Raw genomic sequence first — 24,156 nt, forward strand, 5'->3', positions numbered from 1 at the left:
CCACTCTTTATACACACTATCTAAATTAATTGAATTTCCATGTAATTGGTAACTTTTCACTCTCATCAGCATATCCAAATGACATTCTTCTAAACGGTTTTTTATTTGTTTCTAAGTTGGTTTTTTATTTGATTCATTAAACTAAAACCTCGCTTACAGTCTGCACTAGATGCAAGGAAGGTTCCTCCAATATCCATCAGCTTTGCCAAATCACAAAACTGCTCATTTTGAAGAGCAAATACCGTTTTGCATTTAATTTTTTCTTGTACAGAAAATTTGAAATCATTAAACTGACTAATTATTTCTGTAGTATCATCCAGAAAATCATGATATTTAAGACAAAGAGCATTAACGTGTTCACTACCAAATGAGAAATCACAATGTGAAATAGAGGAGATATCAAACACTGACCATTCTTGTATCTCATTCTCAGGGAATCTGTCCTCTAAATGTGCACATAAATAATTTATAAAATTTAACAGAGGCCTAGTATCTACTGGTTCAGTCTCTCCTTGTTTAAGTAAAGCATTTACTCTGTCACTCCAGCAAGCGTCACCTTCTAAATACTGATTCCTGATTTTGTTAATCTTCCCTCTGGCAAAATGATGACTGTCTAGTGGTGTAAGGTTACTCCTTTGTAAGATTTTGCACAGGGAAGCCATTTCTTCAAAAACATCACTTAAAACATTAACAGCTACTTTGAATGTCACGTTCGTTAATTTATTGTAACAATAATTAACCTTGGGATCATTTGATTTGTCTTTTTCAAAATATGTGATCAGTCCCTCATAGTTACTTATTATTGCCTGTAATGCAAAATGTCTGGATAGCCACCGCACTTCATTGAATGGTCTGAAGGCAATAGCTTCATTTTCAGATGCCTCGACAATTTCTTTAAATTCATGTCTTTTCACTGTGGAACGAGAAAAGAGTGTGTACACTGTTCTCATTAATGTATCAATATCTCTGATTAATTTAATTTCCTTTCACGTATCACAGATCCCCAGATCCTCACGATGAGCTACACAGTGTTGCTGGACAAGATGTGGAACTTCTAATTTAAGTTTTGTAGCGACACCATTAACTTTGCCCAGCATCACTGCGGCTCCATCAGAGGTAAACATCACCATTTTTTGGAGATCAAGTTTCTTTTCTTGATAAAACTGTTTAATAGCTAACACAATGGAGGAGGCATCACATGCCTGCAACTGAATTATTCTGCCAAAATGTTTTATATTCACTACAATCTTTAGGTCTAAACTTAAAATAGAGAATGAGACATTTGTTAACAGTTATATCAGTGCTTTCATCAATGGTTATGGTGTGGAAATTTGCAGATGCAATTTGCTCAAACATGTCATTTTCAACAATTAAATTGATTGTTTCCAGAAATTCAAACGCATAATTTTTGCTTTGCCAGCTGGTAGTTGAACATACTTTTCCATATGTTCATTAATATGTTGAACTGCAAGTAAAGAGTTATTCATCTTAACAACTAATAAGACACTGTCAATAAGAAATTTAATCTGCTCTGGGTTTGATCATTTTCTCTCTCAGTCATCTGAACTTTCACATAGCATACGCAGCACTCCTGTAGCTGGCAATGAACAATTTTGTTGCCTTTGTTTGTGAAAGAAGTTTGTATACACCATCCAGATGTATTTTACTTGTCAAATGGCGTTTCAAAAAGTCCAACTTCCAAGTGACATCAAACTTCTTCCTATTAGCAAAATCTCCAGCAACCTTTGCATCACAACAATAAATACAAACAACACCAATTGTAGCATCATACATAAATATTTCACGCAGCTGAATGTTTATCAACTCATGAGCTTTTGGCGTAGCAGTTTTCACTATTTCATCCAGCCTTTCACTTCACACCTTTTGCTTCCTTTGAATTTGACATCACGCATCAGTTTTTTGCAATTTTGTTATTTGAAGAATGTTTTTTATTGTTTTTATAAACTTACAAATGTACACTATTCACTGAATAACTTGGCAAGGCAAAAGCTGAATCAACACTAAACATTGCCGAGGGCAACACAAGAGCTAAAAGATATGCCTAGAGGCTAGATTTAATTAACTTGGTTGTATCTCAATGCGTGTACACAAATGTTATTATTTAGTCTACTATTTTAAAATTCCTTTTAAAAATTAGAGAATTTTGAAACGCTACAATATTTTTAATTGTACTCTAATTTAAGTTTGTAAAAGTATTTAATTATTTTTATTAAAATTATGAAACCATTGTTTTAATTCATCATGATCTTGAACTAATTTGATCAGCCAATCACGTTTGGGAATTTTCCATGAGTCAGGCCTGAGATGTAAACAAACCGCGCGCCATTCTATATGCTACTTAAAAATTACACATTTACGCCACACCCCTTTCACTTTGGCATCAAATCGCTAGCCTCAAATAGGGTTACTGTTAATAATTTATAAGTTTTGTGCAACTTCGAGAATGTAATAAAAAATGTGAGGTTATAGGCTTGAGTGTTGCCGAGTTACCGTATTTTTTAAAGAATTTATAGGTTAATGTTTAGGTGGAACTTCTTTAATTAATAAATTTTAATTTCATTTTGAAAATCTAGTGTGTGCATATTTTTTGCTTTGCGCGCTAGTTGTAAAACGTGTACGCGCACGCACATGCACACAGCTTAGAGGGAACATTGCTCATGAACCAAAATGTGGACTACCCCAGTTCGTTTCCAGCCAACCATGTTGCACACTTAGCAGGAAACTGGCTGATGGTTGCAGTATCCTAGTATGGAGGGATTGTTGTCATGGGCATTGTATACTCTCATCTTTATTGACCACACCTTGACTGCTAATTCTTATCTGGGGATTATTTCAGATGAGGTATTTTGCCTACATAGTGATAATGTGGACTTATAGACTTCTGGACTGTTCCATCAAGACATTGCTCACATCACAAGGCTTGCATCTTGCAAACATTGGTTTGAAGAGCATATCCAAGCATTCTGTGTGCTGCTTTTGCCACCTAATTTTCCTGATTTTAATCCCATCAGACATTTGTAGGATCATCAGGAACACAACATCTACCAGTTGATGCCAGTGCCTCACTTGGTTGCTGACTTTCTGAGCATTATTCTGTTTAGTTAGCCCAGTATATCTCAGTACACCTTCCATGGTTGAGTGGACAGCCAAGATAGGTGCAAATAGTTATCTTGGCCAAAAGAGGTCAATACACTGCTAGAGCAGTCATAATGTTTTGGCTCATAAGTGTGTGAGTTATTTTATATATTTAAATTATTTAATTGATGTTTAATTAGCAGTGTGTGTGTGTGTGTATGTGTATATATATAATATTGTTATTAAATAAATAATAATAGAAAATTATTCTTGTCCCTTCAAAAGGCTACAATTAAAACTATCAATTTTTTCTTTTTCTGATAATAGGAGTATCACAAACAAAGGGATAGCATTTGTTGCCTTGGTGAATATGTTGAGATTCACCTAACTGGTACTGCAACCATCAGCCAGTTTCCTGCTAAGTGTGCAACATGGTTGGCTGGAAACGAACTGGGGTAGTCCACATTTTGGTTCATGAGCAATGTTCCCTCTAAGCTGTGTGCATGTGCGTGCGCGCACACGTTTTACAACTAGCGCGCAAAGCAAAAAATATGCACACACTAGATTTTCAAAATGAAATTAAAATTTATTAATTAAAGAAGTTCCACCTAAACATTAACCTATAAATTCTTTAAAAAATACGGTAACTCGGCAACACTCAAGCCTATAACCCCACATTTTTTATTACATTCTCGAAGTTCAACAAAACTTATAAATATCAAATTGAGATATCAAATTGTAGGCATTAATGAGACCTGGCTATCAGAGGCAGACATACTAACTGGTATTGAGTGTAAAGGGTATGGTATTTTTAGGAAGGATAAATAGGAGAGGTGATGCTGGTAAAGATATTGGATGGCTTGAATCCAGTTAGAGTTGAGACTGTGACTGTAATACTAATAACAGTTTTCCATGTAGTAGTAGTGAGCTTGAAGCCATTTGGTGTGAGGTGGAGTCTAAAGATCAAACACACAGAGTGGGGTGTGGTTACAGACTAGTGGAGCAGTTGCTAGTGATGAAGAAATGCATTACTAAATCAAAATGAGTAATCGTATTTGGGAAACTTTAATTATTTGAACATTGACTTTGTAGCATCAAAATCTCATGAGAAGAATGAAACTGAATTTATTGAACTATTATGAGATAACTTCCTCAAGCGACATGTGACAAAAGGAACTGAAGGTGAAAGAGTGTTAGATCTGATTATATTGTCAGAGGATGTTTTAGTTAAAAACATAACTTTTCTGCCTCTGTTTGGTGACAGTAATTATGTGGTAATGACTTGGAAAGTGGCCAAGTTTATGAATGTTCATTTTTAGAAAACATTACGTACTGAGCTACAAAGTAGGAAATTATAACCAACTGAGGATTATCCTGGGTTCTTCACCATGTTATTGGTTGTTGGATGAGAAGTGCATTGGAAGCATTTTAAAAAAAATATTTAAAATAATGCAATATCAGAACGTGTCTCTAGAGTTCTAAGAATAAATAAGGTGGAGTGAAATGGATATGTAATCTCATTAAGCAAGAGATTCTTGCCTAATAATTTCTTGCTTGTAAGAAAAAAGATTATGTGGGTGGAATATCATATACATAAGGATGATATCAGTTATGAAAATTATAATAGGAGCAGGCTAGAAGAGTTACAACTGTTGAAAGGAAAATAAAGTCTGAATATGAAAATAATCTGGTTCTGCAAGCTAAAGAAGGCTAAAGAAAACAATTCAGTGCCGCAAGTAAAAGAAAGAATGCATATGAAAGAATAACTAATGAATGCAGATGGTATGTGTTTGACAGATGCAGAAGAGATTGTTCAACTGAGTTCCCATTTTACAAGCTATCAATCAACCTGTTGTATGCAACATTGTGCTCACTATACCTCTTCAATGGATGAAGAAATCCAGGTGAATGAGGAGGAGGAAAAACTGAATAAGAATTTGGCAGTAGTGCTGATGGGATATCAGTGGATGGTAAAAACAGTGTTCAGCTGAACTCTGCTTCTTTGACCAGGCTATATAATTTGATTCTCAGAACAGGAAATATTCCACGAGTGGAAAGAATGTATGGTAATTCCATTGCATGGGGATGATACGAAGACTGATGTATCCAGCTATTGACTTATCAGTATCCCTAAAGTGATGAAGATTTTAGAAAAGTTGGTTAGGGTTTGCATACAGAAATGGGTTGATAGAGAAATTATACTTAGTAATGAATAGCAAAGGTTTACTAAGGGAAGGTCATGTTTGAGCAACTTGTTGAAATTCTATAATGTTACTGTTGAGTTAGGCAAGGTGGATTGGAAACGCCATTATACTTTTGGATTTTGCTAAGGCTTTTTGACAGAATGCTGCATTGAGGACCATTGCATAAATTGGAGAATATGTGATTGGATTATAAAATATTAGCATAGATAAGAGGGTGGCTGACTGACAGATAAGATAACAAAAATTGGTATATGGGGGTTGTGTGTCTGCAATAATTAAGGTAACCAGTGGTGTATCACAAAGATCAGTCCTTTGTCCATTGTTATTTAATCTATACATTAATGACATTTGGGAAGGATTGGACAGGAGATATAGAGTTATTTGTTGTTGATGTTGCAAAAGGCAGGATAATCAGGAATGCAGAATTCAGTACTTGCAAAATGATTTGAATAGGCTAGAATTGTGGGCATGAGAAAATGGATGTCAGTAAATGCAAAGTCATGCACTTTGGCATGATTAGATATCTAAAGTTAGTGAGATTATGCTAGAAGAAACTGATTAGTCTAGGGATCTTGGAGTTTCAGTAGATAGGATATTGAAGTGCAAGGTCTACATAACAACTGGTCTATATAGCAAATATTTCAAATGGAACTCAGAGGATAATTAGAATGCTGAAATAAATCTTGACATGTAAAGAAAAGGAAATCATTTTTGTCTCTTTACGAGAATCTGATAAGACTTACTTGGACTATTGTGTGCAGGACACTGATCTCCTAGTTTCCATTTTGATTCTAATACAGAGGAGAGAATGCAAAGTAGTGTTAAAAATGATATCAGGATTATCTAATACAGATTATGAAGACAAATTGAGAATTTGTCTAGGTTAGACAAATTAATCTAACAAACTTCTGAGAGTCATACAGGATTTCAGTAAATGGAATTTTTCATTTTATGGAGGGTGAAGAAATAACACAAGACAACCTTGATTGTTGAGAATGAATGCTAATCAAGAAATGAGGGCTAAATTTTTCTTTCATGGAGTTATGATGATTGCAGCTAGTGTGAATGAATTCAAGAACAGGTATGACACATGGTACGGGTAACATGTGACCTCCCTCAGTGAGTCTCTGACTCCCTCATGGGTGTACTCTATCATTTTTATTTATTTATTTTGTTTATTTTATTTTTTTATATATAATTTGGAAACCTGGTCTCAGGCCTGTCAACAGGATTCATCGAAATTCATGGGTATTGATGTTTATAAAACTCTATACCCATGTTTGTGTAGAAGCTAGAAACAGAGGAAAGATGTTACAAAAGAAATTGGAAATAGTAAAGGTACTATGAAAACTGAAGATGCTGATCCACTGAATTCGGAGTAATAATATGCTAACCACTCCAGCCAGCCAGGCTGGCCGAGTGGTTAGCGTATCTGCTCTCCAGCCAAAACGCTGCGGGTTCGAATCCCGTCGTGGCCATGGATGTTCGTGATTGTCTGTGGAAATACTGGTGGTGGTGGTCAGGGGTAGATGGTGGTGTAGTTGCGGTCAGTTGGTGAATTGCGTGGTAGAGGCAGAGTTGTAGAGCAGGTGCCCTCCTTCGATGAGTCTTTGGACTCCCTGGAGGTGTCAACTAATAATAATAAATAATAATTTTAATAATTTAAAATGAGATGACCAGTGTGAACAATGGTAGGAAACAGAATCTCAAATATAGTAAGATCTATAGGGGATAATGTTTGACCAGAAGTCGTCTGATAATCTAATTCAACCAGAAAGAAAATTGAATAATACACTACTTCGAAAGAAGTCAACAGACACTCCACATGGGCAAGGTGCATTGTGCCATGTAAAAAGTTACTTGTTTGTAGCCGGTATAAATTGGAGGAATATTATGCTCCCAAGTCAATGCAACTGTGTCTGGGTGAAATGCCTACAAGAAGGGAACTGATGGACTTTGAATGAGGCATTGTGATAGGATGTCATGTTGCTGGCCTATTTGTTCTGCAAATTGTTGACAAATTGGGCCATCACAGCTCAACAGTCAGTGATACCATACTGAGATGGAAGCACAGGGAGTCAGCTGCAAGTGCTACCTGCAATGGATGACCCCTACAGTCATGTTCGGTGAGTTGCTATGAAGGATAATATGTAAAAAACTGCCATTCTCCAATATACTGAATGTGGAGTTCCAGGCATCAACTGGAACACGAATCTTCACAAAAACATTCAGAAACTAGTATCACATCATAGGTTTCTATGGTAGGACTGCAATTTGCAAGTCTCACATTACCTCAACCATCATGCAGCATCATCTTCAGAGGCACAGAAAGTGTGTACAGTAGGATGTGGAAGCTTTGGAACCTATGTTATGGAGCAACGAATCACGCCACACCCTCTACTGGCATATGGACAAGTGTGGGTGTGGCAGATGCCTGATAAATGGCTTTCTTGAGTGTGGAACACCAACTTTGAAGTTTAGAGGTGGCAGTGTGATGGTATGGTTCTATTTTTCCTGGTTTGGCCTCAGATCTCTATTTGTGGTACCACAATCGCTGAACTCTGAAAAGCATCTGAATATTCTGAAAGATGCAATGCAGTAACAAGACAGTGCATAGTGTCATAAGGCTGTTGTTGTAACTGCATGGTTTGTTGACATGAGTGTCACCACAATTGCCTGGCCTCCACAGAGTGATTAACCCAACCCTAACGAACATCTGTGGGATGAAGTGGAGCGTCGGGTGAGATCAAGAGATGTCTGTCCCACAACAGTCCAGGACTTCATTACTTGCATACAGGAAGAATGGTTCAAAATTTCATTGAATACTGTTGTACACTTGGAGAAAGTATGCCCTGTAGGATTGCTGCAGTCATCACAGCAAAAGGAGACCTAACATTTTTGGCTATTTGTTCCTCACACTATGGTGTCTGTTGACTTCTTTCCAAGCAGTGTATATTGAAGTCAACAAAAATATCATTATCAAATCAAAATAAAGATCTTTAATAACACTTTGAATGCATTATTTTTACAAGGAAATGGGAAACCATTAAATTGTTTCAGTGTTTGCATAAAATGTTCAAAATATTTTGGCCACACAGTGTATAGAAATGATGTGTTATATAAACAAAGCAAAAAGGTTATTGCAAAAAGATGCAGATGGAAATGGATGGATTATGCACTGAGAATGGACAAAGGAGAAATTCTAAGGATAGATCTGATATTGATCCTGAAAGGAAAAGAGGAATTCCTAAGCTAGCATAGCAAAGATCGAAGAAAAAAAGATAGGGGGAGAGAGAGAGAGAGAGAGAGAGAGAGATTCAGAAATAGTTTTAAAAGACAGTGATAACTAGAGAAGATGGATCTCAGCTTTACATGCTGCAGGACATGAAGAGCATATGTAGGTAAACTGCAAAATTCAGAAGGTCAAATTCCATATGATGATATTATTACCTGATATCTCTATGGACATAATGGGAGGGTACTCTGTACTACCACCTACACAACATAATCCACCATCCACACCATGCAATCTACTCCACTGATAGTATTTTTTCTGTTATTTGCATGCATTCCCTTGCCAATTTCTGCTATATTTGTATGGTATTAGCTAACTCACTTTCAAAAAACCAAAACTGAAGCACAGACACAAGAAGCTTAAAAACACGAATCTTCACAAAAACATTCAGAAACTAGGATCACAACATAAGTTTCCATGGTAGGACTGCGATTCGCAAGTTCCACATTACCCAAACCATCATGCAGCATTATCTTCAGTGGCACAGAAAGTGTGTACAGTGGGACATCAAATATTTGATATGAATATGACATCTTCAGTGAGTAGACAGTTTAAACAAGTTAGGAATACCAAAAATCGATTTTAGAAGTAGCATAGTAATGTAATATAGTATAGTTGAAATCCAATATGTTACAACTTATGTAACAGCTTTCCATGGTGTTATCCTGATATAGGAAGATAGTTTGATGCAAATCAAATGTAAGACAAGAATGAATTTTACCTCCACTATTACTTATCTTCTCTGAATCACAGTTTAATGCCCCTTTCATTTATAATGAGAGCGGTATTAAACTTTTATCAGAATAAGAGATATTCGACTTAGTTCTTTATGTAGATGATGTTATACTATTAAATAAGTCCACTACCAGTCTTCAGGACTACTTAACTAAATTAAATGACTGCAGCAATGTTACTGCAGTTACTAAATAGTATGAAAATCAGCAATAAAAAAAATATAGCCTGGAACAAGATTTATCAGTTTTGTTTTCTGTATTGAATGTGTAGAAGAAATAAAACATTTTAGTTGTGTAAACACAATTTTTAATGAGGACAGCAATTAAATATGCACATACAGCCAGTCCTTGACTTATGACAGCCATCCTAATGTTCACCAAATACCACCTCATCCCTTCAACTCATGGACCATGATGTGATTGCTGTCTTCAAGGCACGTTATTTAAAAGATACTTTTGCTCATACTATTGCTGCTACTGAGAACCAGAAAATCCTCAGAGACTTGGAAGAAATATCATCTCTTGCAGATGCAGCAATCAGGTGACAGAAGAGTGTATGAATGGTAGCTGTCGAAAATATATGTTCATACATTCACAAAATTTGACAAAACCTTAACAAGAAACTGGTGACAAGATATTACCTGGCTAAAGAGTTGGAAGATGACAATGAAGATGTAGAGCATTTGTAAGAAGCTCTCAGATGAAGAGCTTATAGAGTTAGAAGCACAGAAATTTGCAAAAAAACAAGAATAAGAGAGGGAAAAAAACAGAACAAGAAGGTGAAGTCAAATCACCAGAAAAAGTTTGCTGTGAGGAAATTGTCAGAGTCATTGTTTGTTAATAAGGCAGCTTGGTTGTTTGAGAAAATGGATCCCAACATGTGAGGTGAAATTTTATTATTTCTAAGAAATTTTATTTTTATATATCTTATGAACAAACGAAAACAAGCAGGACATTTATATCCTTGAAATATAAAGTGGCTCATGTATGTGATGGGTTTCAGAGATTAATGATCAGACATATGAACTCATTGGATGTTTCATAGAAATATTTGCATATCTCAAGGAACTGGTTAGTATACCAGTATATATAAGGCATCGAATTTTCTCTGCAGCATAGTACCGTTCTTCCTTTAATTTTTGGTTTTCTTATTCAGATGCCATTTCACTATTTATTGAATAGTGAAATGCCATCTGATCCATCTTCTATCAAGAAGGGAAGAAAGTGGGTGATATTAAACATTCAACAGAAAATTGAAATTATAAAAAATAAATGAATAAATAAATAAATAAAAAATCAGATGCTCACAGATATATGGTATGGCGGAGAGGAAAAAAGTACTGTTTGACCCTCCCCCCTTTAGTACATGTGCTATGAGAGATTCTGTTCAACTGCATGCACATTAACAGAAGAGCATGTGTAAAGTCTATGCCATTACATTGGAAGAAAAGTCATTTATTGCTGAGCATTATTTTTGTTCATAGAGTTGGTGGAGCAAATAGTCCAAGCCTACGAACTGTTTGTGAGCCATTTGTTCATCGTTTCTGTAAGCGTCCCCCAAGCAATAGTGTCATCGTTGCCTTAATTGAGAGGTTCTGACATACCAGAAGTGTTCTGCAATGCAAAGGGCATTCAGGGACACCACAAATTGTTAACACAATGAGAATCACAGGCATATGCTGGAGCAAATGTTACGGTCTCTGAAACACCAAACAGCAGTAAAACTTGGGATACCGAGGCAGCCACTATATATTTCATATGTCATTTGGATGGATCATTGTTTAACAGCTATAGATTATGCTGCACGGCAGGAATACTGTGCATGCGTTCTGGCCAGTGGTCATGCAAACAGATGAACCTACAGGTTTCTTGGTTTCTCGAGACCTAAATTTGTCCAAGAGAAACCTCTTCACAGCAAGACGGTCATCACATGGTGTGTGATTTCCGGCCATGGCATAATTGAGCCCTACTTCAGGTGGTGTAACCATAATCTTCAATAGTGAATGAAGAATGTGTTGGTTCTGTTCACCCAGGATTTGCATGCGATGTGTCATGCAAAAAACATTCTGTTTTGAGCACAGGTATTCCAGCAGGGTGGCGCAACCTGTCACACATCACATGGTTTGAGAGCCTATTTATCAGATCACTTCCCCTGGAGGCTCATTTCTAGGTTCACAGAATTCCCATGCTCTTCACGTTCTCCTGATCTCACATAGCTTGATGACTCATTTAGGGTATGTTGAAGGAATGGGCATTCCACCATGACCCACCTTCAAACCTTGATAAAATTATATCCTTTGATAAAAGGGATAAAATTATGCAATATGTCCAGCAGATATCCCAACTCTTGTTCTCCAATATGACAGAGAACCTTTGCATGTGCTATAAAACCAGTCTTGAAAAACAAGGTGCACATTTCAAATGGTAATTACAATATGTAATCTATCATCATTAATGCTTTATTTGACCAAGATTCCACTAATAGTTGTGAATGTATGTATCATCAGGTGTAAACATGTCTTTTTTTTTGTGAATAAACCTGTTTACTCCATAACATATATCGTTGTAGTTATTGAATAGTTTTTTTTTTTTTTTTTTTTTTTCTTTCTGCTCCATACTGTAGATTAGATGGATTGAAGATTGGTTCTCTGAACAATACCAGCAAGTTGTGGATAATAAAAGAATAGATAATCATTGTTATGCTTTTTTTGTGTGTGTGTGTCCGTCCGTCCATCCATCCATCCATCCTTGCTGTTTAATTTATTGGTTAATGATATTTTATATAGATTTTTTATATTGCTCTCACCCATAAAAGGATTGATGGAGGGGGGGGAATCTTTAATTTCTTACTGAATGCATAGTTTGGGAGAATTGATAAGGAGTGTTGATGATGTTAATTTCCTTCATGAAAATTTTAATAGACTTTTAGCTTGGACAAATGATTGGTGTTATAGTTTTAATAGATGCAAGGTGTTACTTTTGAGTTCAGAGATATTCAGACTTTGTGCTGTATTGATGGAACAGTGCTTTAAGTGGGTGAAATTCAGGATCTGGGGTGATGGATGACACTGGACCAAAGTTTAGAGGGCACATTGCAAGTGTTGCAAGACTGCTACACATCTTGTTGTTATGATAAGGAGTACAAATGACAAGTAGGGATAAGGATGCAGTGTTCCACTGTATAGTAATCCATGCGTGGTCTGACCAAACATGAACTGTTGTGCTCAGATTTGATTGCCTAGTTTTTAATGTGATGTTGGAAGTATTGGAGATAATCCAGAGATGAGTGACCAAGACAGTATCAGGACTGTGGAATTTTGGTTATTTGGAAAGGTTGAGTGAATATAAATTACAAAGTTTGGTGGATAGGCAGAAAAGAGGTAATGCATGTAGACATTTCATTTAGTGAGGAACTCTTATTGGATTAATATGGTATGTGGGGAGGGTAATATAAACTTTATGTTTGATGCTAATTCATATTTCTGTTCTCTTTCCAACCACAGATTCTTGTTGTTTACACGAGTTGAGAGCAAAATGCTCTCAACTCGTGTAAACAACACGAGTTGAGAATAAACCTCCTCCTCAAGAAGAAGAAGATCCATTGACTCTAATTTTCCAAACCTCAGATTCAAAATAACTGGGAATCTATTTACATTCATCAAAACAACCAAAGAATTTATTGTTGAAGCTATTACATTAAGGAATTTGCTTATTTGTTACTTGAGGTGCACATATGGAATTCTTATAACTTTTAATACTTGAAATAATGTCTGGTACTGTATTTGTTGATGTTGTTTGTTTACTAGCTTGACTGGTGTATCTTAATATCTTGGAACTTTATAAACAAACCTCCATAGCTTGGTCAGTGTTGGTGATGTCCTTTGATTGTATTGACTGGGATTCCAGTCTCATTTTGAATACAAAGAACAATTATAAGGATTTTTCAACTGAAGGTTCAAGCTAGTCCTCAGATGAAAGGTTTCCCCTTAATGGAAACTTGGACTTTTTCATCCAGTAAAAATTCCAACTGACCAAACCGATTTTTGCAAAACAGCCTAAAATAATAAAATAAATATTTCCTTTAAAATTTTAATGCCCTCCATTGTTATCTTTTGTTTAAGATCTCATAATGCAGAACTCACTCCTGAAGAAAGAGACCAAAGAACTGTGTTCTGTATGCAGCTTTCACAACAAGTACGGGCCCATGATTTGGAAGAATTTTTTTCATCTGTTGGAAAAGTAAGTCCTTTAGTAAAATTTTTTAGAACATTAGTAATGGATGTTTTGTTGAATTTATAAATATCCATGTCCAATATATGTTGAATTTTTTGGAGAGAACAGTTTGCTCTCCAATGCATAATACTTTACATACATAGATTTTGCATAATTATGAAATATTATGCAATTTATGCATAATATTTCATAATGAGATTAAAGTGTATATGTACATAACAGCACCTTCAGTTCATTCTGCTTTCTATTCTCTCCTTCATTTTCTGCCTATTTCCTTCTTTCATCATTTTTTCTTTTACCCCCTATTTATTTAAATGTGTTTTATTTTAAATGTATATCTTACTAGTTTGTATGTCAGAGATAAAATTATATCATACATGAGGCAATTTATCACGCATTTTAGGGATTATTCAGCATTTATAATTTTCATTAATACTATTTTAAGCTTAATAGAGTTACTTTGTGTGTGTTTGTGTGTAACTTTAATTCTTTCTTATGCTGTTATATATTGATTTAGAATTCATGATTTGTTTTTTTAATAGGTTTGATAACAGATAACATCCTTTTGTTTCATACTAACATTTGAAGTGATTTCCATAAATGAGCTGGAGATATTCTTATTTATTGAAACCAAGCACCTTTCACTACCATTTATTTTCTCCTAACAGTATCATCGATCCTAGCAGTATCACTGATACGGTACAAAGTGCCTTAGACGATAGAAATATAAGATCTGATAATGTTTGGAGTCTTGAAAAGTAACGAACTGATTTGGAGGAAAATTGTAGATAGGAAATTAGTAATGATGTAGTTTTTTTTTCATGTAGTACTATCATATCCTGTACACCCCTTGAGGGTACATGGCAGGAATTTGATGATGATGAACAGTATCATCATAAGAAATCAGTCCAGTAACTAGAACTCACTGAATATAACAGTTATATTTTGAGATCCAAATAAAATTCAGAGTTAAAAGTAGTTGTATTCCTGACCCATCAGTAGCACAAACAGTTCATGTGCCACAGATGAACTGCTTGTATACTGCTTGGAAAGGAGTCAATGTACACCATAGTGTGAGGAACAAACAGTCATGGCTCCCACCTTAATAAGATGTAGGACCTCCTTTTCGCTGCAATAACTGCAACAATCCTAGGGGGCATACTTTTCACAAGCATATGATAGCAATCAATGGGAATTTTGGACCATTCTTCCTGAAGGCATGTAATGAGGTCCTGCACTGGTGTGAGGTGAACATCCTTTGACCTCACCTGATGCTCTAGTTCATCCCACAGATGTTCATTAGTGTTGAGATCATGGTTTGTGACATACAGCTCCGTGGTTTGTGGACATGATCGTCATCACACTTGACTGACCTCCATAGATCAGTCAAGTGTGATGACGATCATGTCCACAAACCACGCAGCTGTATGACAAGGTGCATTATCTTCCTGAAAGAGTCATGTTCAATCTGTAGAAATGCCACAAGGTAAGCAGCACTGCATTGCCCAGAATGTTCAGATACCTCTTAAAGTTCAATGTTTGTGGCACCACAAACAGAGATCCAAACCAGGAAAAACACCATACCATTGCACTGCCACCTCTGAATTTCACCTCTGAACATCCATCCATCTGCTTGGTAGCAGTGAGTGTGGTGGTTAGCACTTGCAGTTGACTGCAAGTGCTAACTACCTGTGCTTCCATTTGTGTATGGTATCAGTGATTGTTGACCTGGGTTGGCCCAATTTGCTGAACAGATTTGCCTACTACATGGCATCCTGTCAAAACAACTCTTTCAAACTGTCAGTTCCAGTCTTGCAACCATTTCACTTGGATGCAGTTGCACTGACTTGGGAGCATCATATTCCTCCAATTTATACTGGTTACAAGCATGTGACCCTTTGCGTGGCATGATGTACTTTACCCATTATGGTGTCTACACATAATGGGTAAAGTACATTGTGCATCAATGGTTGTTGTGTGATGGAAATGAAGTACTGCAATACTTATTCAGTTTTGCAGTACTTCAGACCACTACTAAGCCAAAAGCCATCTTCAAGATATCCAAAATAATGATATGTGTATTGGTTTAGAAAACATGTTGTTATTCTTTACAGTGAATTCTAGTTATTTTTCTAATTGCTGCTAAGATTCACAGCAATTGATATGTTATGAATCTTGATATGATGATGATAAATGATGCCATTAGGGGGAAAAAAAGGAAGTGAAATATGTTTTGTTTAAATAAATAAATGAGAATATTCCCATTCTTGTGATATGTTTTGTACTAATGTTTGCAAATACATTTTCTCTATTAAATGTTTTGTTCTTTTCTCAGAGTACTGCATCCCTGCAATACTGTACGTTACATTATGTAGCATACATACATTTTGCCACATATTAATATTATACTTGGTACTGGAATAAGGTGGCACCGAATAAACAAATTAATTAAAAAATCATATTATAGACACAACACATATTAGATCATGAGATACCCTTAATTCAGATATGCCAGGGGTTCAAAGCACCTTAGTAGATAACAAAAAAAAAAAAGAGGAAAATTTGTTGTAGCATAAAATTCTAATAACTTTTCATGTATGTACTTTAGGTACCCAGAATTTTTTTTTATAAAAATTTGATTAGAAAGGGTGAAAAATTTTTGCATCATATATCCTATACTGTTCTCATCCAATCTATATTTCACTAAGTCCAGTTTTGTGGCTGTTATTGTTTTTATCATGGATAGTATTGTGATTGATGGTTTTTTTAAAGATTTTTTAAATTTAAATTACGGTGGTGAATGAGTTTAAGGAGTGGTATGATAGATGTCTTGTCTAAGATGGGCCTTCCACAATGTGCCTTATGACTCAATGAAGAAGTTATAATGAAATAATAATAACATCTCGATATGCCAGGCATTCATTTCATATTGTTCAGATCAATTTATAAAAATAATTATGACTTTTTCAGGGGTGCTTAAGGGTCAAAGATATATAACTGAGAGGAGACCTCCACATAGCCTTTAAAGGAATGCAGAGAACCGACAAGGGCTTCCGACCTAATGTCCAATCCTCACCTTCTCGTGGTGCACCCTGTTGGATATCTACTTGGATACTGAATGAACAAGGATGAACTGCCAATTTGGGATTTAGCCGACCAAATTGTATTCTTATTGGCTTAAGCCAAAATACAAAATGATGGTACAACATGACAAAATTTCATGCCAGCTGGGACGTCACTTGGTTAAACAAGGCCCCTGTTGTTTTCGGCAGGGAGCCAGGGCGAAAAGTAGCTACTGGAACAAATCTGAAAATGCACCCTAAATCAATATCACCAGAGTTAAAGATCGGTACTATCAACATAAGAAGCCTGAATGGCAAAGAAATGGAGCTAGCTGAGGAATTAGATAAGTACCAGATTGACATAATTGGGGTGACTGAAACAAAACAGACAAAAACTGGTGAGATCTTTCTGAGTAATAAATACAAAATTTTATATTCAGGCAATGACAATCAAGGAAAAGGAGTAGCAGCCATAGTATTCAACACAAAATATGAGGCTGATCTTCTTGAATGGCAGACAGTCTCAAGTAGAGTGATGTGGGCAAATATGAGAATGGGGAACTGGACAATGAGACTTATTTGTGCCTATGGTCCCACAGAAAGATGGGACCATAGGCACAAATTAAACCATCTTCCTGTACTTCCTTCAAGAAGTACAGGAAGATGGTTTAATGTTAAATCTGGTGTGAGACAAGGATGTACATTATCCCCTCTGTTATTCATTATCTATATGGATCACGTTATGAAGGAAAGTGGTATTAAACATGATATCAAAATTTTAAATGTTAATGTCAGCTCTTTGCTTTATGCAGACAATGTTATACTTTTAAGTAAATCCGCTACAAGTCTGCAAGATTCCCTGACTAAATTGAATAACTGTTGTAATAGATATAGTATGAAGGTGTCAGCAACAAAAAGACAAAAACAATGAAAATAGGCAGAATCTTTGAGAATGTCAAGTGCGTTTTGAACGGAGAACCTGTGGAACTAGTAAAACATTTCAGCTAAAGCATTGCACTTTAGGCACAATTTTTAGTGAAGATGATAAATTAAATATGGAAATAGACAACAGAATCAACAAAGCTGGTATGGTAGGTCAATTGAATAAATTCATATGGAATAAGAGAGAAATTAGTCAGAACACTAAATTAGCTGTATACAAGACGGTGTTCAAACCAGTTTTAACTTATGGATGAGAGCTGGGTCAGAAGTAAAACACTTGACCAAAAACTAGAAACCATAGATATGAGAGTCCTGAGAAAGATTAGAGGCATGAACAGATGGCATCAATGGCAATATCATATTAAAAATGAGGATATTAGGAAAGAACTTGACATTGTCAGTATCCAGGAATGCATTAGCAGAGCTAATCTCAGGTGGTATGATCACGTAAATAGAATGGGCGAGGAAAGATTAGCAAAACAAGTGTTTTCTGCAAGGTTGGCAGGAAAACGACCAAGAGGAAGACCAAGATATGAGTGGATCGATACTGTACAAAGTGCCTTAGACAATAAAAATATAAGATCTGATAATGGAGGCTTGGCAAGTAACAGACTGATTTGGAGGAAAATTGTAGATAGGAAGTTAGTAATGATGTAAATTTTTCATGTAGTACTATCATATCCTGTACATCCCTTGAGGGTACAATGCAGGAATTTGATGATGATGATAAGAGTTACTCTATTTTCTACCATTCTTTGCGATTGGTATCTTGCACCAAATTGTTGGGACCACTAGAATAGTTTGCTGTAGTGAATGTCTTTTAGCATATCATTATACTTTGTCAGCATCTTTTAGTAGTTTGTTATAAGGAGTGATCTTATTATAACTGTTTCTGCTATAGTAAGAATTGACTGGACATGGTACCTGCTGGTAGAGGTTCCTCAGTTCTAATGCTAAGTAGCCAAATCCTTGCAGACTGGAAATTTTTAAGTAAACACAGTTTTTGATAATAGATAAAAGCCAGTTCCACCCAAAAAAGTTATTTTTGTTTCTCATTCTAATTACTGTTAAATGCATCAACATTACTGTTATTGCTGAGGTTCTATAGATCAGTTGGTATCAACAGGGTCTTTGGTTGGAAAGAGCTGAGTTTGGATCCTGTCTAAGTTGTGCAGAACCTTTATTGAGCTCTTCTTTTCAACTGAAATTGAGTTAACTAGTCTGATACAAAGTGCCTCCATTGTGCAGAACAGGCAAACAACCAGAAGAGTATATGTACTTAACAGATGTAATATGCTGACTTCATAGCCAAGTTGTTTGGCCATAATTTAAAACATCCCAGCTCAACTGGTGTTTCCTATACAACTGATTCAAGTAAAAATCACTTTGATTTGATCACACATGCTATCTTTTAGCAGTATTTACTTATAATCACAATACTTTATCCTTTCTGTATTTGATTAAACATTTGTCCTTTTGATTTTGTTAAAATATGTTACAAGGCAGCTGTACACATAAAATAACAATTCATCTTACAAGAACTAGGAAAAATGTGACTTACATAATTTTATTTCAATCCACCTTCAACTTAAAACATTTTACAAAGTTTGTGGCTACTTATCAGACTTCAAAAAAAGAAAAAAGAACATGCTGAATTCTGAACTTCATGTCCAAACATAATGACCACAACACAGGGTGTCTGGAAATTATTTTTACAAGTTTGATACTAAATGAAATATTTACTAATACATATAGAATTACCAATCAAGGAAATTTAGACTCAAAAACCCAAAAGCTTTGGGTTTTTTCGAGTCTACCTGAGGATGGTGTTTAAGAGGAACAACATCTTTTCATACTTATTAAAATATCTTATGAATCGAGATGTTTTGGGCAGAAATTTTGTTATGTCCAGACACAGTACATATTCATGTACTGTGTCTGGAGAAACTAGTGGATCAACAAAAGTTTGAGCCAACAAAAGAGGACTGATCTGCTTCATTGTTAGCTAAATGTTTGTTAAAAGCTGTTCTCCACATCTTAAGTAGATAGTGGAGAGGAGCTTCTGAAGTACCTCCTAATAGTTACTGAACTTTTTTTTTTCCTTTTTTTTTTTTTTTTTTTGCTAAAATTAGGTTCGTGATCTTCGAATCATAATGGATAATAAGACAAGACGTTCTAAAGGTATTGCATATGTTGAGTTTGCTGATGCCAGATCTGTTTCTCTGGTGGGTATTTCAGATATACACATTTAAAGGATTAGTTATGTTTTAAAACTGTCATGCTGACTATTTCAATTAAATATAAACATGCTTAATTAAATGTTCTCTCATGATTTATTGTGTTAATTAGGGAAAATATGCTAGTACTTTTTTTGTCATTAGAACAGAGCAATTTACAGATTGCATTTATTTATATTTTAATGCATTTATTTTTGTACTCAACAAAATGTTCAACAACATTGTTTTCCATTTCTTCACTTCTATAGGAAGAAATGCTTGATTATTATTATTACAACATGACACCTCCAAAGAGTTCAAGGCCTCATTGCAGGAGGGCATGCTACTCTACTCCACTGTACTCATATCTCACTGTCTCCCTTACTACTAATTCTCAGTCAGCAACACACCACTGCCATCAACTCCATCTATTGCTCACCACCACCCAACAGTATTTTTTTGTCTGTAAATTGTGTACGTTCTCATTGTCTATTTGCCTGTGTGCCTGATGAAAAACCCAAGTTTCTGGGAGAAAATGCCCTACTACTGCCATATGAGGTTGACTAATTCACCTTCAATTGAAAAAAAAAAAAAAACTATATAAAGATTCCTTTCATGACTACAAGAATTAAATGCATGTCTTTTCCAACCAAAGGATGCAATGTTCTGTTGTTTTTCCAAATTGCGCCTGAGGCATTGCGGAAGCTTTGTGTTTATTGGAAACAACTCCTCTGAATAATACACTTTTTACTTTAGTACTTAGCATGGCTTTTCTCAGTTCTGTTTAAGAAATAGAATGAAAAATGAAACTCATTTATGCTGCTGTTTTGTATATAAAATTTCTGGTTTTTTGTAATTCTCACACACCAGAGCACTGTTACATTAATACTTTTTTCTAATGATTTTTTAGTATATTTTATTAATTTTATATTTTTGTATTTCTTTATATTTACACAATCTAGAAACTAACGATTGAATCCTGGATGATTGAAATAGAGCGCTCATGGTGTTAATTGAAAAAAAAAAAAAAAAAAGGGAAATAAAAACTAAATGTGCAAATTATAGAGATACTCAACTGAGTGTTTCCTTTAGTCCTAAGAAATACAATGTTTTTTGCAATTAATGCCACTTTCTTTACTCTTCAGTGGCAGTCAATACTAGTAGATTCCTATTTACCACTGGTGAGAATCAAAATTTTGAAAATATACTAATAAAGAATGATTTACTAGCTGATTAGTATTACAGTTTTGCATTTATAGAGTTACACATGTGCCCCTGACTACAAGGTTGTACAGTTAATGTTATCTATTTTCACTTTATGCTTTACATTAAAAATAACAAGCCTAGATTTTTCATAGAGAATCCAAAGATTTTCTAATGAAATCATTTTTCAGAGCATAAGACTTGAGTACTGTCAGAATACAATTTATTCAGTATCCAAGTTTTTATGTTGCTCCCACCCACAAAGGATTAATTGCAAATGCATAGTACATTTTGTACCATGGGTGAATTTAAGTTAAGAATTTTCTATTTTTATCAATTTTACTTTTATTTTATTTTTTTATTATTATTATTTATTTATTTTTTATATAGTCTGGAAACCTTGCTCTAGCGACCAAATATGGAACTTTTCAAGTCACTTCAGGCCTTCAATTAGTAGGGTGATGCTCCCTCACTGGGCAATGAAGTTCATCTTCTATCTAAAGACAATCACGAACATCTATGCCCACGGCCGAATTCTAACCCTCAATCAACCAGGCTGGCAGTTAATATCTTCTAACAGTTGCACAATGGAAAAGTAAGGACTGGATATTGAGGCAGAGAGCTCAGTCAGCATAATTCATGTGTGGTTTAAGAGAAAGTATAGTTTAGTCAGCTAAGTCCCAAATTGCCAGTCAATCTGCATTCTTTCAGATATCCACAAAGGATATCTTAATAAATGATATTTAACAGGGAATATAATGGGAAAACAAGAATTAGACATTAGTCAGAAGCCATAGTTGGTTCTCTACATTCATTACAGACTATGCAGAAATCCTTCCTAGTTCTCTGCCTCTCATGTAAATAGAGTAAGAATACCTACTTGAGTTTTGTTGATTCTGAAAGAAATATGATAAATGGAAACTAATGCAGAGTTTTATGTAGTTTATACTTAAGTTGTAAATCAAAAACCAGGGCATTAGTGCATGAGAAGCAGGCAAGGATTTTTTTGAGCAAGTATCAGAGTGCATATCCAGGGTTCAAAAGGATAAACTGAGTAGGGATTAAGTGGATGACTATCAATATGAAGCAGAAGACTGGGGAAAAAAAAAGAAAGAAAGAAAGCATTATGGAAGGAATATAAACAATAAGGTGATCAGCATGCCTATGAGCAGTATAAAGCACAAGAAAGGTAACTGGTAGGATATGTTAGACTAAATTGCATTTTGAGAGAAAATTAGCTAAGCAGGCCAAACTAAATCCAATTTTTTTTGCTACACAGCAAGTAAGAGAAAGATAACTTTACCCATTGCTTGATGAGATGAAAGTGGCAGAAGTAGAAGAAATAGTTCAGTTACTAAGTGATCACTTTGCAAGGATATATCATCCAGGTGGTGACTTTGCAGCTACTGAGGTGACAGAGACTGATGTGAGCATTAAGGGAGATGAACAGGAGGTACTCAATATATTGAAAAATATCAGTGTGAACACAGCAGTGAGCATGGATGGTATGTCTGCTATGAGAATGTGCAAGTGAAATGGCCGTGCCTCTGATGAAGTTGTTTAATCTAAGTCTCAGCTCTGACAAGGTTCCAATGGAGTGGAAAGAGGGTAGGATAGTTACATTTCATAAAGGTCGCTCTATGACAGAAGTAGCAAATTACAGACCAGTTAGTACCTCTGGAGTGGTGGTTAAAGTAGTGCAAAAAGTTGGTTAAAGTAAAATTCAGGAATGTAAGGATATGAATATGATACTCTATACAGGAAGCATGGTATTTGTAAAAGATAGGTCCTGTCTCAGTAATTTATTTGCATTTTATAATAAGTGACAGCAGAATTGAATAAAGGAAATGGCTATACCATGATACTCCTGGACTTTGCATTTGACAGAATTCCTCATGAAAAACTATTACATAAGTTGGTGGAGTAAATGAGGATGGATATGAGGCTGGTGGCGTGGATAGTTAGTGGAGTAGAATCAAGGCAAATGAGGGCGACTAGTGGAATGTTCAAGGCTCTGCACTAGGACCACTACACTTTAATTTGTATATTCAAATCTTCTACTATATTAATAATATAGTAGAAGATTTGAAGGAGGACATTAAGTTGTTTGCTGAGGATGCAACACTAGGGAGGGCAATAGTGATAAATGATAAAGGTGATGTTAAATATCTTACAGAATGATTTAAATAAATAGGCAGTTCAATGTTATAAAATGTAAGGTGATGGCCTGTACCATACACAGATTATCAGACAAAAACTCTTATCCCAGTGTTAGTCTTAGAACAGAGACTAATAATAAGTTCTACCAAATTAAACCTGAAATTAAATTATGGCAGCCTAGTCTGCACAAGGTTCAAACACAGGAAGTTGTTCTTGCTCGGCTACTCATGGGTCATAGTCATCATCTTATGTACTCCTTCCTACTGAGGGGTGATGACATGCCTATGTGTGAGTTTTGTAACTCTGAACTATCCATCACTCATATTTTAATTGACTACCCTCATTTTGCCTATGAGCTCAGTCATTATTTTGACCACTTTTATAATGTCTCAACCTTACAAACTTATGCAGATTTTATCAGACTCATCGATTATCAACATGGTTTTTAAGGTTTTACAGAGTATTAATCTTTACAACCTTATATGAATTATATATTATTCTAAGTTATTGTAAATAACAATCATAAATTAAACATTTCTTAAAAGTTTGTTACTTAAATAAGTAAGACTGCATGAAATCAGTGTAGAAACACAAATGCAGTATATAAAACATTATAAAAAGAGGTTGTAAAAGAGGTTTTATATATAAAATCTCTTTTTATAATGTTTTATATACTGTTTACATCTGTTTTTATTGATATTATGATTTTGTGCTGTCTTACTTATTTATTTAATAGTGTACTTTTAAGAAATCTTCATCATCATCATCAAATTCAAGGGTTGTACAGGATATGATAGTACTACATGAAAAAAATTACATCATTACTAACTTCCTATCTACAATTTTCCTCCAAATCAGTCTGTTACTTGTCAAGACTCCAACATTATGAGATCTTATATTTCTATCGTCTAACACACTTTGTACCGTATCAAACCACCTATATCTTGGTCTTCCTCTGGGTCGTTTTCCTGCCAACCTGGCAGAGAACACTTGTTTTGCTAATCTTTCTTC

General features: G+C 35.2%; 1 protein-coding gene across 2 annotated transcripts in view; it reads left to right on the forward strand.

Annotated features, from left to right (window-relative positions):
• The window catches only part of LOC150103094 (RNA-binding protein 39-like), a 356,476-nt gene that overhangs the window by 193,546 nt on the left and 138,774 nt on the right, over positions 1-24,156 (forward strand). For both annotated transcript variants that reach the window (XM_090397583.1, XM_090397584.1), the window contains exons 9-10: positions 13,451-13,568; positions 19,699-19,791. In XM_090397583.1, coding sequence (XP_090253709.1) covers positions 13,451-13,568; positions 19,699-19,791 — 211 coding nt within the window. The remainder of the gene's footprint in view (positions 1-13,450; positions 13,569-19,698; positions 19,792-24,156) is intronic.

This window comes from Typopeltis vanoorti, chromosome 9 (genome assembly GCF_054136105.1).
Source record: "Typopeltis vanoorti isolate ZY-2024b chromosome 9, IOZ_Tvanoo_1.0, whole genome shotgun sequence".
Classification (NCBI taxonomy): Eukaryota; Metazoa; Arthropoda; class Arachnida; order Uropygi; family Thelyphonidae; genus Typopeltis; species Typopeltis vanoorti.